The sequence below is a fragment of the Drosophila ficusphila genome, unplaced genomic scaffold, assembly GCF_018152265.1.
Source record: "Drosophila ficusphila isolate 14025-0441.05 unplaced genomic scaffold, ASM1815226v1 contig_414, whole genome shotgun sequence".
NCBI lineage: Eukaryota > Metazoa > Arthropoda > Insecta > Diptera > Drosophilidae > Drosophila > Drosophila ficusphila.
In genome coordinates, this window is record NW_025064328.1 from 208,023 (window position 1) to 221,780 (window position 13,758).

Consider the following 13,758-nt stretch of genomic DNA (forward strand, 5'->3'; position numbering starts at 1 on the left):
GCAGCACGATACAGTGAGGAAAAATAAAGTGGGGAAAAATATCTAAAAATATAAGAATACTATGATTTCAAAACGTAAAAATTGTTCAAAAGTTTTTAATTGACATTTTATATTTCGAAAAATGGGAAGATACATAACAAAACAAAAATTTGAAAAAGAGCGCCAATTTTGTATAGTTTTTAAGGATGTGGTATTTTTTGTTTTTGAAATGGTGGCAGCGCAGTGTTGAAAAACTTGCCCACGTGTCAGTGCTGAAAAGCGCCGAGATCCCGTTTGATTTACAATTTGGCATTCGAAACTGTTGTTTCTTAATTTTCCACAAAAATAAAAGTGCCCCAAAGATGAAGACTACACCGAAAAAGAAGGAGACGTCCCTGCGCCTGCGTGAGGCGAGGCGTGAGGAGCAGAAGCCGGAGACGAGCCAACAGACGCCGGACGACGATGCGGATTCGGATTTGCCCATTCGGGGACGTCCGTCAAAAAAGCTGCTGCTCCAAAAGCAACAGCAGCGTCAGTACCAGGGCAAGTCGGAGCCGGAGGGCAAGACGGTCCCAGCTGTAGTCTACTCAAAGGCTTCTACCTCCTCGGCTGCTCTCATCGGCGGACGCATCAAGGGCAGAAGAGTTCTTTACAAGAAAACCGGCGGCGGCGGTGGATCAGCCCAAAAGACTCCCGGAGAGTCTTATGTCATGCGGCTGTTCGAGCGCAGCTTGGACCTCTCAAAGTACCAGGACGGCACTCCTTTGTATCCCATTTGCCGTGCCTGGATGGCCAATCAACCTAGGAATCCCGCTGTAGCGACTTTTCAGACGGACGGTTCAGTGACGCCCGTTAAACGCGAGGACAACGGTGAGGAGATCCTTTCCAGACTGCGCAGTGGTGAACTCAAGGTGCTCACCCAGTTACCGCAGGCAAAGTCTACGGATCTACCAATCATCCCGCCTCGCCTGGAATTTGGTCAGGATGAAAAGGAGCGGGAGAAGGCCCTCGAGGGAGCAAGTGCCTCCGATCTATTGGCCTCCAATGTGGCCCGTTGGAAGAAGGTGCGCGGCCACTGGCTTAAGCATACCCAAAAGTACGATCAGGAACGCTATGAAGTTATTGACGCTATTATGAACGTGGTCTGCAAGAATTGAAGTTTCATCATGGAAGATGTGAAAGAGAATAAAATAACATTAAATAACAAGGACGGATTGTCATCAATGGAAAGCAAAAGACTTATTTTATTCCCATTAACTTGAGTAAACGTTTATTGGTTATTTAAAGATCTAATTTAAAATAATAAGTGAATGCTTAGGGAATTTTTCGTCAATGGCTTCAAACAAAAGCGCTAATATTTTTTAATGTATCGAAATAAAAACTTTTTGTCGAAAAACTAAAATATAAAATTTGAAAATACATACATACATATGTAGTTTTTAATTTAATTTTTGAAAAAGGGGCAGCAATGGACTCTGTAAGCCAGGGTTGCCAGCTCGGATTTTATAAAAAGGCGTAGGTCAGATAAAGAAAGTTATGTAGAAATGTGAAATTGCAATACATATAAAAAATACGTAGATCTACGTACTTTTTTTCTGAGGGAAATTAAGAGAGTAGGGTAGGTAAAAGTAAATAAAATGACAATTTATATTACCCTAAAAGTATTGGACAGCAAACAAACAACAAATTTAAAAATAAAAAAATCTATAATTTATAGATCTACCAGAATCTCATGGCAAATAAGCCAAACTTTACATGCAAATATAAAACCATCTATTTATTTATTAACAGTAAATGATCTGTTTTATAGATATTTATATATTTGCCACCAGACGACTGCAATAATCGGCACATCACATGCAAATACGGTCACTCAGATCCGAATTTGTACTACAAATCGCATCTTTAATTGTTAATAACAAAAAAACGGGGAAAAATTTTCACTTTCCGTCAACGGACTTCGAAGTTTTAGAAAAAACCACATCGTTTCCATATTTTACTTTATTTTTTTTAAGCTGTATTTACCGTGCACCGCACTTGTAAACAATTACCGTTCATATGACAGCTATATGATATCAGACGACTAGATTTTGATGAAATTCAAATCATTTTTTTTTTCTCGTTTCAAGGGTAGTTAAAAAAGGTGATATTGTAAAAATCATGCTCCTGGAATAAAAAACAACGTTATAATTTTTTTCCAATATATATGATAGAGTTATCCGATTTCGATAAAATGTAATGCGAAATTTAATAGTAGTTAGAAATCGCCATCTGGAAGAAATCAAGTCGATCTGATCAAAAACAACGGCGTTAGAATTTTGTAGTTGGGAGCTATCCTATATAGTCGTCCGATCCGGCTCGTTCCGACTTATATACGTGCAACAACTACATAAGTTTTGGGAAAGTTTTAGCAGGATAGCTATATAACTGAGAGACTAGTTTGCGTAGAAACGGACAGATGTACAGACGCATTTGGGTTCAGATCGTAATGGTGATCAAGAACATATATACTTTATGGGGTCTGAAGTGTCTCCTTTACTGCGTTGCAAACTTCGGAGTGAAATTATAATACCCTTTACTCTGCAAGGGTATAAACAGAACACAACCTGTTGTTATTGACTTGAATAAATGTTTATTTGTATGCGTAGAAGATGCGTTCCCATTGCGGTTAAATTAGTTCTAGTTTAGAGCTGGATTGTGAGTTATCATTTATATTGGGTTGGCAAATGCAGCTGGATTGTTCTGGTTCCGGTTTTGGTGTTGGTATTCCGTGCGCCGGTCCGTCAACCCCTTGGATTTTTTTAGGGGTATACACAACAGTCGGCTTGGCTTGCACTCGCTTATTCGACCTTGAGCAGCTCCACGTCGAAGGTGAGGGTGGAGTTGGGCGGAATAACGCCGGGGTGGCCGCGGCTGCCGTAGGCGTAGTCCGGTGAGCAGATCAATTTGGCGCGCTGGCCGACGCTCAACTGGGCGACTCCTTCGTCCCAGCCGCGGATGACCTCGCCCTTGCCGATGGTGAACTTGAAGGGCTTGTTGCGGTCGCGCGACGAGTCAAACTGCAGATTGGGAATAACTTTTGATTAGCCTGGATTTTTGAAGGTCCCCTATTTGTATTCACCTTGGTGCCATCGTCCAGGGTGCCAGTGTAGTGGACCGTAACCTTTTGCCCATTCTTCGGGAAGGTGCTGCCTGCGGGCGGGGAATACAAAAATGGATATGTGTGAGCGAGACGACCCTATTGCTGCGTGTAATTTTCCGACTTCTGCATCATGAATATGCAGTTCTTAGGTTAGAACTGCCGGTATTTTTATGATTCTCTCGGCGCATTTTGCCTCAAAACTCCTTACTCACCATCACCGGGAGCAATTGGAACAACTTGTACGCCCATTTCGATTAGTTTTTATCTGGTAAAATCCCGAGCGGAAAATAAGCACGTTGGTTTCAGTTCGTCGCGTCGCCTAGAGATGGCCAAAGCAGTGCGATACTTTCAACTTTCAAACGATAGTATGAAAAGGTAATACTTCGGAATTTTGACTCCAGGTATATTTAAGCCCCAAAAAAATTTGCGCACCAAATCAAGGGTTTTTTCATAAGATAATAACCCCCTTAGGAGGGGCTAAAGGTTTTTTACCTTGGAAAATCGAAATTTCCTCGAAAATCAGCCGAAAACTATTACATGCACGTCATGCATTTCAGCGCTAAATAAGCGGAAAAATGACTCTAATTTTTTTGGACAAGTATAAAAACAATATTAAATGAACGCGTGCACCGTGTGCGCGCCTCACGCTGTTTTTCGTTAAAATTTCAATTTTCCAAGGTAAAAAACCTTCAGCCCCTCCTAAGTGGGTTATGATCTTATGAAAAAACCCTTGATTTGGTGCGCAAATTTTTTTAGGGCTAAAATATAGCTGGAGTCAAAATTTCGAAGTATTACCTATGAAAATATTCAACCATTATAGTTTGTCTCTATTGACACATTATTTTTTCAGAAAGTACATAGATTGCAAGATTTGCAAGACCATTTGAATTTTTTGACCTAAGCTGTCAAAAAGAACGCCAATAGATAACCGGAGTATATTATCTAGTATTTGTAAAAACATTGTACTAATATTTCAAAAACATGACTGTTTTCCTCCAAAAACACCGTTTGTGAGAAATCTGTAGATTTCTGTAGAGATTATCCTCGATTATAATTCTCAGCCCTAGCAAATACACACGTTCTTGTCCAGCCCTAGCGAATTCATGCTTCAAACCATATAAAATTTCTTCGACATTTTTCCAACATCCACTACGGTCACACTGCGATCCATTCTTCAAAAATATTTACAAAAATACGGGTAGTTTTCTTATTTTCAATCTTAACAAAAGAAGGAATGGCCTGTGAGCTAAGCAGAACTGGTTGAGGCTTGGGAAGACTGGCAAAACTCCCTTCTGCGCGTTATTAGCCACAAGGAGCAGTCGTTCCCCTCCAGAATGCAGGATGCCGAGGCACCGGATCCAGAACCCAGCAGCACAGAAGAAAATTGCCTCCCCGAAAATGGGAGCCGTAAAGATCAGGAGCAGAATTCGGTAGAGGCTGAACGGGAGGCTGAAGCCGACGGAGCCACCTGCACAATTTGCGGGGCTGCAAAGGCCTCAGCACTCTTGGATTTGCGCTCCAATCATGTGATGCAACGTCGCCTGAGTCGGGACTGGAAAATCCACGTAAGTACTCAAATTTATATGCCACCGGCTGACTATTTAAACCAGTATCGTTCCCAGGCCGATGTAATTCGTTCCACCTTAAAGGCCATTTGTGTGGAGTGCGTTTGCAAGTTAAACATGCATTCAGAGGTCACTCGCTCACTGATGCAGCGCATGCAGCGGCTGCAGCGTTCCGGGGGAGAAACCACCACGGTGACCACAACCACGACTTCCCCCAGCCAACACAGTCCACCGATAGCTGATGCAGAGGTGTCCACCACTCTGATCGAAGGCCAGGAGGAGGCAGCCGAAGCCGGAGCAAGTTCGTACACCCCTCGCTCCTCCTGTTCCGTTTTGGAAGTCTACCTTGCTCAGCAACCCTATTCGCCAACGGCCAAGGAAGCGGAAGAAAAGCAGGCAGATGGCTGGAAGTGGCGAACGCGGCTTGAGTGCCAGGAATGCGGCAGGGCCTACTTTCGGCGGGATTACTATGCACAGCACTTAAGGCGCTGCAGCAAGTTGCGCAGGGCACAGCCGCGGCCACCGCGTGCAAAGTGTCGTGTGCTGAATGAAGCCAGCTGCGACGAAGAAGCACCTTCCAGAGTCACCCGCTCTTCGCGCATCTATTACTGTCGCCATTGCGACGACGAGTTCGACTCGATGATCGGTAAGCGGCAGCACGAGAGGTTGAAGCATAAGCAGCGTTTTCCCTGCGATTTGTGTGAAGCCCAACTGGACACCAAGTACGAGTGGGAACTGCACCACACCATTTGCCAGGCCAAGCAGGAAGTATGACAATTGTTTCCCTTCCCAGAAATCAGTTTTATTACACTTCATAACCTTCACCCTACAGGCTTTAATAATCTTACAAGAACAGGAATCAGGACTAGCGGCAGAATCTCGAACTCATTCCATGCGGTCCCGCTCACGAGCCTGTTCTGAAGCGTGGGACAAGTATGATGTGGATGATAGAGATGCAGAAAACGATGAGAACGATAGTTACGAGGAGGAGCCGGATGAGGGCGAGGATGATCAGGAAGAAGGCGACGATGACCAGGAGGACGCCATGTACACGCGTCGCATGAATTTCACCGGTGACTGGATCGTAAACCATAGCCGAAGCAATAGCAATAGTGCCGCGAATCTATCCCATTTATATGACGAGTACGGACTGGGTGAAACGCACATGACCACCGACAAGGAGTACGGTAGGTCTTCCAGTGTTAAGGTTACAAAATGATGTATTAAAACTCTTTTCATAACATTGCAGATCTCTACCTGCTCGATCTGCTGAAGAAGCAGGTGAGACTAAAGGCATTCTCGTGTTTTACGCCATCCTGTGGCTATCAAACGGACACGCTTGTGGCTCTAATGAAGCATGACTACATGGAGCACTGGAAGATGAGCTGGTTCTACTGTCACAAGTGCGGCGATGTCTTTACGAGCAAGTACGTAGAGGCAATGTACCAACTATACTTTGAAATTATTTAACTAATCTATGAATATATTGTTACTATATATTAAACTACTTTATCTGTTCTGCAGGGTTTTCCTGGACTACCATTTGCATCTGCAGAACCGTGGCCTTTACATCTGCCACAAGTGCCGCGATGAGTTCGAGTTGCAGCACCAGTTGGACCGCCACTTCCAGCTCCACAGAAAAGGAATCAACTACCACTGCAACTTCTGCCGCCTGGAGTTCCTCAGCGAGGCCAAGCTGCTGGCCCACTGCAAACTCCGGGGACACAGTCCCAACGATGAGCCCCTGATCAGCATAGACCGTTCGCTTTCCATAGTCAACTGCCATGCGTCCCAATCACCGGACAGTCCACGAATATCGAAATCATATGAAGAGCGGGAGTTCTATATTCCGAGAATTAAGGTGCCATCAATGCAGCCCATGCATTTGCCGCAGCACAAACCCTTTCGCTTCGCCATCGGCATCTGCGATTTCGAGGAGAAGAACCCCAACTGCGTGGGATGCCATTAAGTCCACGATCGACATTAGTTTCATTTTATGTCTTTAATTAAAATTTGTATTTTTCTATCATAAATTGAAATTCGAGTTTTGTATTTGATTCTTCAGTCAGTTTATTTCGCGTTCTTTACATAATGAAAGTCGGGTGTTAGGGATAATTTAAATTGCAGTACAATTCGGATTACTTAAAACTAGTTTTATAATTCGCATGTGGTATGTGTGGACTATGATGCTATGTACAGAGTTACTCGTATAACAATTTAACATTATCGACCGTACGACTATATAGTTGTATAAGTGTAGGTGTTTATAATTAAAGAGCCTATTGCATTGCCCCCAGCGCATGTTTTCATTCGTTTTTTCGTTTTGTTTTGTTTTTGTTTTGTTTGCCTTACAGTTTAGTTGCGGTGCTTAAGTTTAGTCGGTGGCTTAAAACTAATCAATTTGCGTGGAACTTACAGCTATTTAACTAAGGATCTCGATTCGTAATTAAGTTTAATTTGTAATTTAGTTTAATGCGTGTGCTCTTGCTCGTGGTACGTTTTGAGTCGGTGTCAGTCTTATAAATTCAACCCAGGACGATTACTATATCTCGCTAACAGGATAACATGAGGCCAACAAAGATACGCTGTTTGAGGTAGTTTCTGTTTCAAGTGGGGATTTTCCGTTCTCCTTCTCTCTGCTTTTCTCTTCTCAAGTCGAAAATCATAAAGTTAAGGCCACGTACATGCGTTCCACATACTGGTCGTTATAAATAATCTAGTGCTAATAATTTTTAAAACAAATCACTGGCATTTAACAAGGTTGTACAACGTGTAGCTATTCCAATGGGAGCCTCTTCTGCTCTGTCCTAAAACTCCATTTCCATCCATCTCGATCGGATCCCGGCTTCAGTCTCATGTAGGCGGATTAACATACATACATATATCTTGGTTATTTTTGCTTGTCAGTGGGCAGGGATCCAAATCTAAGATGGCTGAGCTGGTTTTAAGGCCTACAACTAGCTGGTTTCCAAAGATGGCCTACGAGTGCCTACGAAATCTACACTAACCTAATCCCTAGCCTATGTTTCTATATCCTAACATTTCTGTTTTTCATTTTCTTTAGGCACAAAGTGATGCTGACAACAATTTCTATATATATGCTATATATATTTTAGTGTGTGGGTTTGATTTTCGATGGGTGGTGGCTGGGTGCCAGGTGCTGGTGCGGATGCGGATGATTCCCACAACGACTGGGACAATGTTTCTTCATTTAAAGCTTCACCAATATTGGTCGGCTTCTGAGTAGCCGATCCCGAGGAGAGTAACACAAGGATTCACAAGGTTCAACAGGGGATTGGATTGGATTGGAGGAGTAGGAGTTGCTAACTATCTAAGCCAAGGAATCGAGGCTGTCCGTGGCATACTGCCAGGCCATGGTGAGCGTCAATCAGTCGGCCCGAGCCTGCGCCTCCTCGCTCTCCAGCAGCTCTCGCTTCAATCCCATGGGCACGAATGGAGGAGATCCCGGATACTCCTCATGGTCCTTGCCATTGGGTGGTGGTGCACTACTGGCGTGCATGATCACCCCGCCGGCGGAATCTCCTCCTCCTGGCTGCGGGGAGTAGGGCGAGTGGGGTCGCTCCTTCCGCGCCAGCGACAGATCTTCGACGTGCTCCTGCTCCTGATCCTCCTCGTCGTCCGCATCCTCCCGTTCGTCCTGGTCGCGCTCCCGCTTGATCATCCGCTGCTCGTGCTTCTCCATCTCCAAGTCCATGGCCTCCTGGTCGTGCGAATAGTGACGACCCTGCGGACTCGGCGAACGCATCCCGTGGCCATTGGAGCGCTGATCCGTCTCCGCCGGACTGGCCGACAGCCGATTGGCCGCGGCATGGGCGGCGGCGGCCAGAGCCATGGCATGGAGCGCCTCGCGTCCGGCCATGTCGCCGCCTCGGTTCTCCAGCGCCTGCTGCAGGAAGGCGTGATCGAGGAGCGCTGCCGCCGAGGGCGGAATGGTGGGCGGCATCCCGTGATGGGCGGGCACATGGTCCGTCTTCCCATCCCGCTTCACCTCCGAGTGGTGGCCATGCCCGTGTCCATGCCCGCCGTAGTTATGAGCCGCAGCTGCAGCAGCCGCGGAGTAGGGGAATCCCTGAGAGGATTCCGCACCCGGTGGACTGCGCTTCGGGGTGCGATGGGTGCCGCGACCCGTGGTGATGTTCAGCTTGCGCACCTTGTCGTAGAGGGTGCGACTGGGCAGACCGTACTTGCGGCTCGCCTGGAGGGCGCTCATCCCTTCGCGCACCGCCTGGATGGCGCACATCATGTCTGCCCGCGTGTACTGCTTGTAGCGCTTCCACTCCGGCTTCTTGCCGCCCGACTGGCCGGTCTCCTCCTCGAACGAGCGGTCCGTGTAGGGGGACAGCGGTTCCTTGTCGCCGCCGTAGTCGGAACCATTGAAGCTGTGATTGCGCTCACCGCCGACGCTTCCACCACCACCACTCACTCCCAATCCGGCTGGAAGTTGGCTGCTCTGGTGGGGATGCGTGGGCGTCTTCTCGCCGTTGGTGATCATCGTGGGTCCGGGTTGCGAGGAGTCAGCGGGATTGGCCTGGGCGAGGACGTTGCGCAGGATGGGCGTGTCGCGGTTGCCACTGAGCAGCATGCTCGAGATGGCCGACAGCTTCTTGCGCTTGAGGGGATTCATGTCGGCGGCGGATTCGTAGACGGAGTTCAGCATGGCGGCGGCGGCGGACGGTGTGAGTGGCCACTGGCCACCGGATTCACCCGCTCCCGGCGCCCCCGAATGCGGCGTGGCCTGGGTGGGGGTCAGTGGAGCATCTCCGGCTGGCATTGGACCGCCCGGCAGATGCGGCTGCTGCTGCTGCTGCGGATAGTGACCGAAACCGGGCTGATAGCCAAATTGGGGTGGTGGTGGTGGCGAACAGCTGCTCGAGATGGCGGCGCTGGGCGAGATGTGTGTGGATGTGGAGATCACGGACGAGGAGTGATTGGATGAGGACCCATTCTGGGGCTTCCCCTGCCCAGCCGATGAGCTGGATGATGTGGGCGTGGCACTGGCATGGTTGAACTTCATGAGATTGTCGTACAGACCCTTCACCTGCAGCTCCTTGGCGGTGCGCAGGATCTCCGGCTCCTGGCTCTTGGTGACCGTCGTCTCACCGGTGTACATGTACTGCAGCAAGGCGGCAATCTCGAATCCCTTCACACCCGGCAATATAATGCTGCAGTGGTCCTGCGGCACATCCTTGAGGATGTGCTGGAAATATGGCGAATTGGCTGCCAGGACAACGCGATGTGCCTGGAACTGCTCATCATCCACCACCAGACTGCAGTCCACATAGCTGCCCACCTCGTGGAGGGCGTGCAGGATCTGGACCAGATTCGTCTGGTGGTTGTTCCAGCGCAGGCAGTACGTTTGACCCACCTCGCCGCTGCTGGCCACCGGCGCCGTGGGGCCGCCCATCTCCCGCTCGAGCTGCTCCTCCTCCTGCTCCTCCCGCTGCCGCAGCTGCGCCTCCCGATCCCTCGACTCCCGACTCCTCTGCTGGTGGCTCAGCCTGGAATGGTGGTGGTGGTACTGCTGTTGGTTGTGGTGGTGCTGCTCCTGGTGGTGCTCCTGGTTTGATGGCTGGTGATCGGACTCCTCGTCCGGAGCGGGATCGCTGCCGCTGCCGCTGTGGTTGTTGTTGTACACACCGTTCAAACTGGTGAAGGCGGCGCTCAGCAGCGTCGGCGAATAGAAGGATAGATGCTTCCTGACCTTGAGCGCCAGTTTAAGGCCTACGGATCACCAGGTTGCCTTTATTTATATACGAAATAAAGGAGAGAGAGCAGAAAAAATGCCAATTAGTATATGAGTTCTCTGCCCGGATTGTTAGCAGGATTTTGGCAAATGTCAGAGGGTTGGAGAGGCAAATTTCAAATTTCGCATGGGTTGCTAAAATCAACAGGAACAAAAACGACGACACACAGTCGCTCACAAAAATTTGGGAAATGGAGGCCAGGAAGTCAGGTGTGCGAAATTGGGGATGGTTCTGTCCTTCTCCTTCTCTCCTCTACTCCACTTCACCATTTCCATTCCTGCTTCCTTTCCGTTTTTTATTTTTTTTTTTGCGGAAAATCTTGCTTGTAAAATTTATGCCCTTCGCCACCCCCTGAAGTTTTATGCGCCATAAAAAAGTGAAAGTGAAATCGGCAGCGGGCGGGGGTGGGTGGGTGGTGTGGTGTGGTGGCGGGGAAAACGTGTAGGAAAAATGGGGGAAAAAAATATGCAAACATCCCTCGAAAGATGTGTGCGCGTATTTTTCCGGCTGCTTTTCGCGCGTTTTACTTTTACGCATACATATTCAAATCTATATGTATAATATCAGGCTTTCTTTCTGTTTTTTTTTTGTTTTTTGCCACCGCCGCCTGGAATCGGGAAATGGAAATGGGAAGTCACGGAAAATAAGGGAAAATCGTAGCTGACAAAACTTGCAATAATTTTCATTCATTTTGTGTACGAAAAGTAAAGTAAAATGGCAGGGGGAGCGGGGCTGAAGGGCAGGCCATATGCCCTTGTCCTTGGCATGACTTCAATTTTAACTCGGGCTGTGGTCGAATTTCCAACTCAAGTGGACGCCATATGCTGGGATCCTGGCGTCATGTGTTGGCCATTCGTCAAGGAGTTCGCATCCCAGAACGCGGCCATGTGTCGTGTGTGAATCTCCAGTTACCAACAGGTAGAGATAGTTGAAATGGCACAGGATCCGCAGCAGTCTCCCCCCAAAAACGATAATGGCAATCAAACAACAACAGGGAAATGTCAAAGGGGCGAGGCCCCGTAAAAATATAAAAACCTGAAGGTATATGGCAAAAAATAGAAGGAAAAGAAAAGAAGAGCGGACAACCAGACAAAGGCGGCAAACAAACGATCGCATTATTGTCTGCGGAAAATGCGCAAGAGATCATCAATTGTTGTCTAGCCATTGTCTCGCCGGCAGGATAATGGGCAACCTGCGGAGATCCCTATTTCGATCCCACTCCCGATTTGCGCAACACTCCGAATCGAGCAGGTAAGCGGTTTCGGATATTCGGATATTCCGAAATAAGCGCATTAGTTGCGGTTATAATAATGCTATAAAGGCTCGATGCTTTAACGCCTCGAAAGCGTGGAGATCGGAGATCGCACATTGCGCATACGACACGATCGCCAAAAGACGAAAAGCTTTCGGGAAAAAGCTTTGGCCAACTTTTGCTAACAGCGCTCGCCAACAGCGGCCACCATTTTGTAAAAAATAAACGCTTAATTAAAATTATCACAAACGTCATTGAAACGAATGCACTTGGGAACCGGTTTCAAGTCTAGGGTTTCCAGTTTTTTTTGTTGTGTCAATTTTTTGACACGTATCAGACTTCAAACTTGCGAAATTATAAATTTAATTCGGAATTAAAAAGGTACGGGAGGCCTACGAAGTCGAACTGCTAAAAATAATCCACTTAATCGATTTTTGAGTTTCTCAATTGTGTTTTATTAAAGCTAGATTTTCGATTTAATTAAATTTTTTTAATCAGAAAACAAGAAATGTAGGAAACTTGAATTTAACCATCAACGATTATTTTGAATTTTTGCCATAAATGAAAACTTGTTTCAGCCAAAGAGGTTTGCTGGTATTTTCTTAGTTAATTAATTGAATTCAATTCTTACCACAAAATAGTGAATATGCCGCAGATGGGGCACAGTATCAAAAGTGCAAGGTGGCCTAATTAAATTGCCTGGACACTTGATTTGCAATCAGTTTTTTATGTTTTTGGTTTAACTCTTAATTAAGAGTTAGTAAAAGTTTTTAATTTGTTGAAACTTTTTCACATTATCAGAACAGAGTTTTAATAATTGTTGGATTGTTTTGTTATTCGGTTTGCCGCTCCACACACACATGCACAAAACACGACGTTGCCAAAAATATTATATATTTTCCAAGAAACTGCGACACGTTTATCGTTTTTTCCTTGAGTTTTTCGCTCGCCTTAAGATTTTGATTTTGGGGGAATTTTAAGAGTTTTGCGTGCACGTTGTTGCAGATTCGAGCGCTCAAACTTGAATAAAACTGCCACGGTTTTCGTGTGCAGCAAGTCATTGAAGACCAAATTTCCCGAGCGATGCGAGAGCGGGACGGCGACAGCCGGGAGAGCGGATGAAAAACTGTTCGAAGACGGCGGGGAAAACTGTGCTACAAATCGCTCCGTCACTTTTCCACCCTCGCGCCCTCTCTTTCGCGCATGTTGCAGTTTTTTGCGCTTGCACTTGGCTCTCTCTCTCGCTCGCTGGCACTCTCCTTCTTACTGCCTTTCTTTTCCTCTCCCCTTCGCGTTTTTTTTTGTGCGTGCGTATGAATGCGTGTGCGTGAGCGAGATTGCGATTGCAAGTGTGTGGGTCCTGCATATGGCTGCTGCCATTGGACCCAGTTGGTGCGAAAGGGAGCCAAATAGTTGCAGTGTCCCCCTCGTTTTTTTGGCGACTGCATTTTTACTTCGGCTTTTTGTAATACTTGAATTAAGCAGGTTGTCCGTTGCGTGAAAAACTGGTCTCGGGTTTTTCGTCTTCCGATCTTTACTATTTTATTCGACACCCTTTCCCCTTTTTCCCTTTCCCGCATTTGTCGCCATTTTGAACTGGCATTTCATACATTGTAGCCTGGCCTTTAAGTGGATTTTCAATTTTCCTTGCTTTTCTTTTTTCGTTGTTTTTCTTCTGCGACTTCTTAGTTATGCAAATGTGGAAATAAAAGTGCAGATAAAGTAACGACCTTCGGCAATCAATGCATTATTGAATGCATTTTCGGGCTGCAATGCGATAAATTTGCATACGGCTCGACCTTCGACCCTTTGGACAATCACCCTTGGATTTCTTGATTTTTTATGCAAATTGCAAAATAACGGTCGAAGCGGTTTGAGTTTTGAAAGGGTTACAAATAACAATCGGTAAATTCGGAATTTCTAATTATGATGCAAATTATGCAAGGCACCTGTAAAATGTTTTCGTGATTTTAGTTAAAAAAAAAAAAAAACAGCCGAAGGGTTTGAAATTTTAGGCGATTAGGAATAAGAAATTTGAAGAGTATTGAGAATTTT

The 13,758-nt window shown here is 46.5% G+C and overlaps 4 protein-coding genes across 4 annotated transcripts; 2 read left to right on the forward strand and 2 right to left on the reverse strand.

Moving 5' to 3' along the window:
- The first annotated feature begins 136 nt into the window (after positions 1 to 136).
- LOC108095249 (protein lin-37 homolog) lies at positions 137 to 1,402 on the forward strand. The gene has a single exon (XM_017196277.2). It carries the CDS (start codon positions 186 to 188, stop codon positions 1,134 to 1,136), a length of 951 nt encoding a protein of 316 aa, XP_017051766.1. The 5' UTR covers positions 137 to 185; the 3' UTR covers positions 1,137 to 1,402.
- Positions 1,403 to 2,588: 1,186 nt separating this feature from the next.
- Positions 2,589 to 3,469, reverse strand: LOC108095114 (peptidyl-prolyl cis-trans isomerase Fkbp12). The gene is made up of 3 exons (XM_017196051.1): positions 3,334 to 3,469; positions 3,101 to 3,171; positions 2,589 to 3,038 (listed from the first exon to the last, which is right to left on the reverse strand). Exons 1-3 carry the CDS (start codon positions 3,368 to 3,370, stop codon positions 2,820 to 2,822), a joined length of 327 nt encoding a protein of 108 aa, XP_017051540.1. The 5' UTR covers positions 3,371 to 3,469; the 3' UTR covers positions 2,589 to 2,819.
- A 782-nt stretch (positions 3,470 to 4,251) lies between these two features.
- LOC108095207 (gastrula zinc finger protein xFG20-1) lies at positions 4,252 to 6,743 on the forward strand. Its single transcript, XM_017196214.2, has 5 exons — positions 4,252 to 4,686; positions 4,744 to 5,454; positions 5,519 to 5,873; positions 5,936 to 6,113; positions 6,211 to 6,743. Exons 1-5 carry the CDS (start codon positions 4,456 to 4,458, stop codon positions 6,653 to 6,655), a joined length of 1,920 nt encoding a protein of 639 aa, XP_017051703.1. The 5' UTR covers positions 4,252 to 4,455; the 3' UTR covers positions 6,656 to 6,743.
- On the reverse strand, positions 6,732 to 12,747 carry LOC108095206 (sex determination protein fruitless). The gene is made up of 2 exons (XM_017196213.2): positions 12,335 to 12,747; positions 6,732 to 10,447 (listed from the first exon to the last, which is right to left on the reverse strand). The coding sequence occupies exon 2, from the start codon at positions 10,109 to 10,111 to the stop codon at positions 8,075 to 8,077; it is 2,037 nt and encodes a 678-aa protein (XP_017051702.1). The 5' UTR covers positions 10,112 to 10,447; positions 12,335 to 12,747; the 3' UTR covers positions 6,732 to 8,074.
- Between the last annotated feature and the right edge of the window lie 1,011 nt (positions 12,748 to 13,758).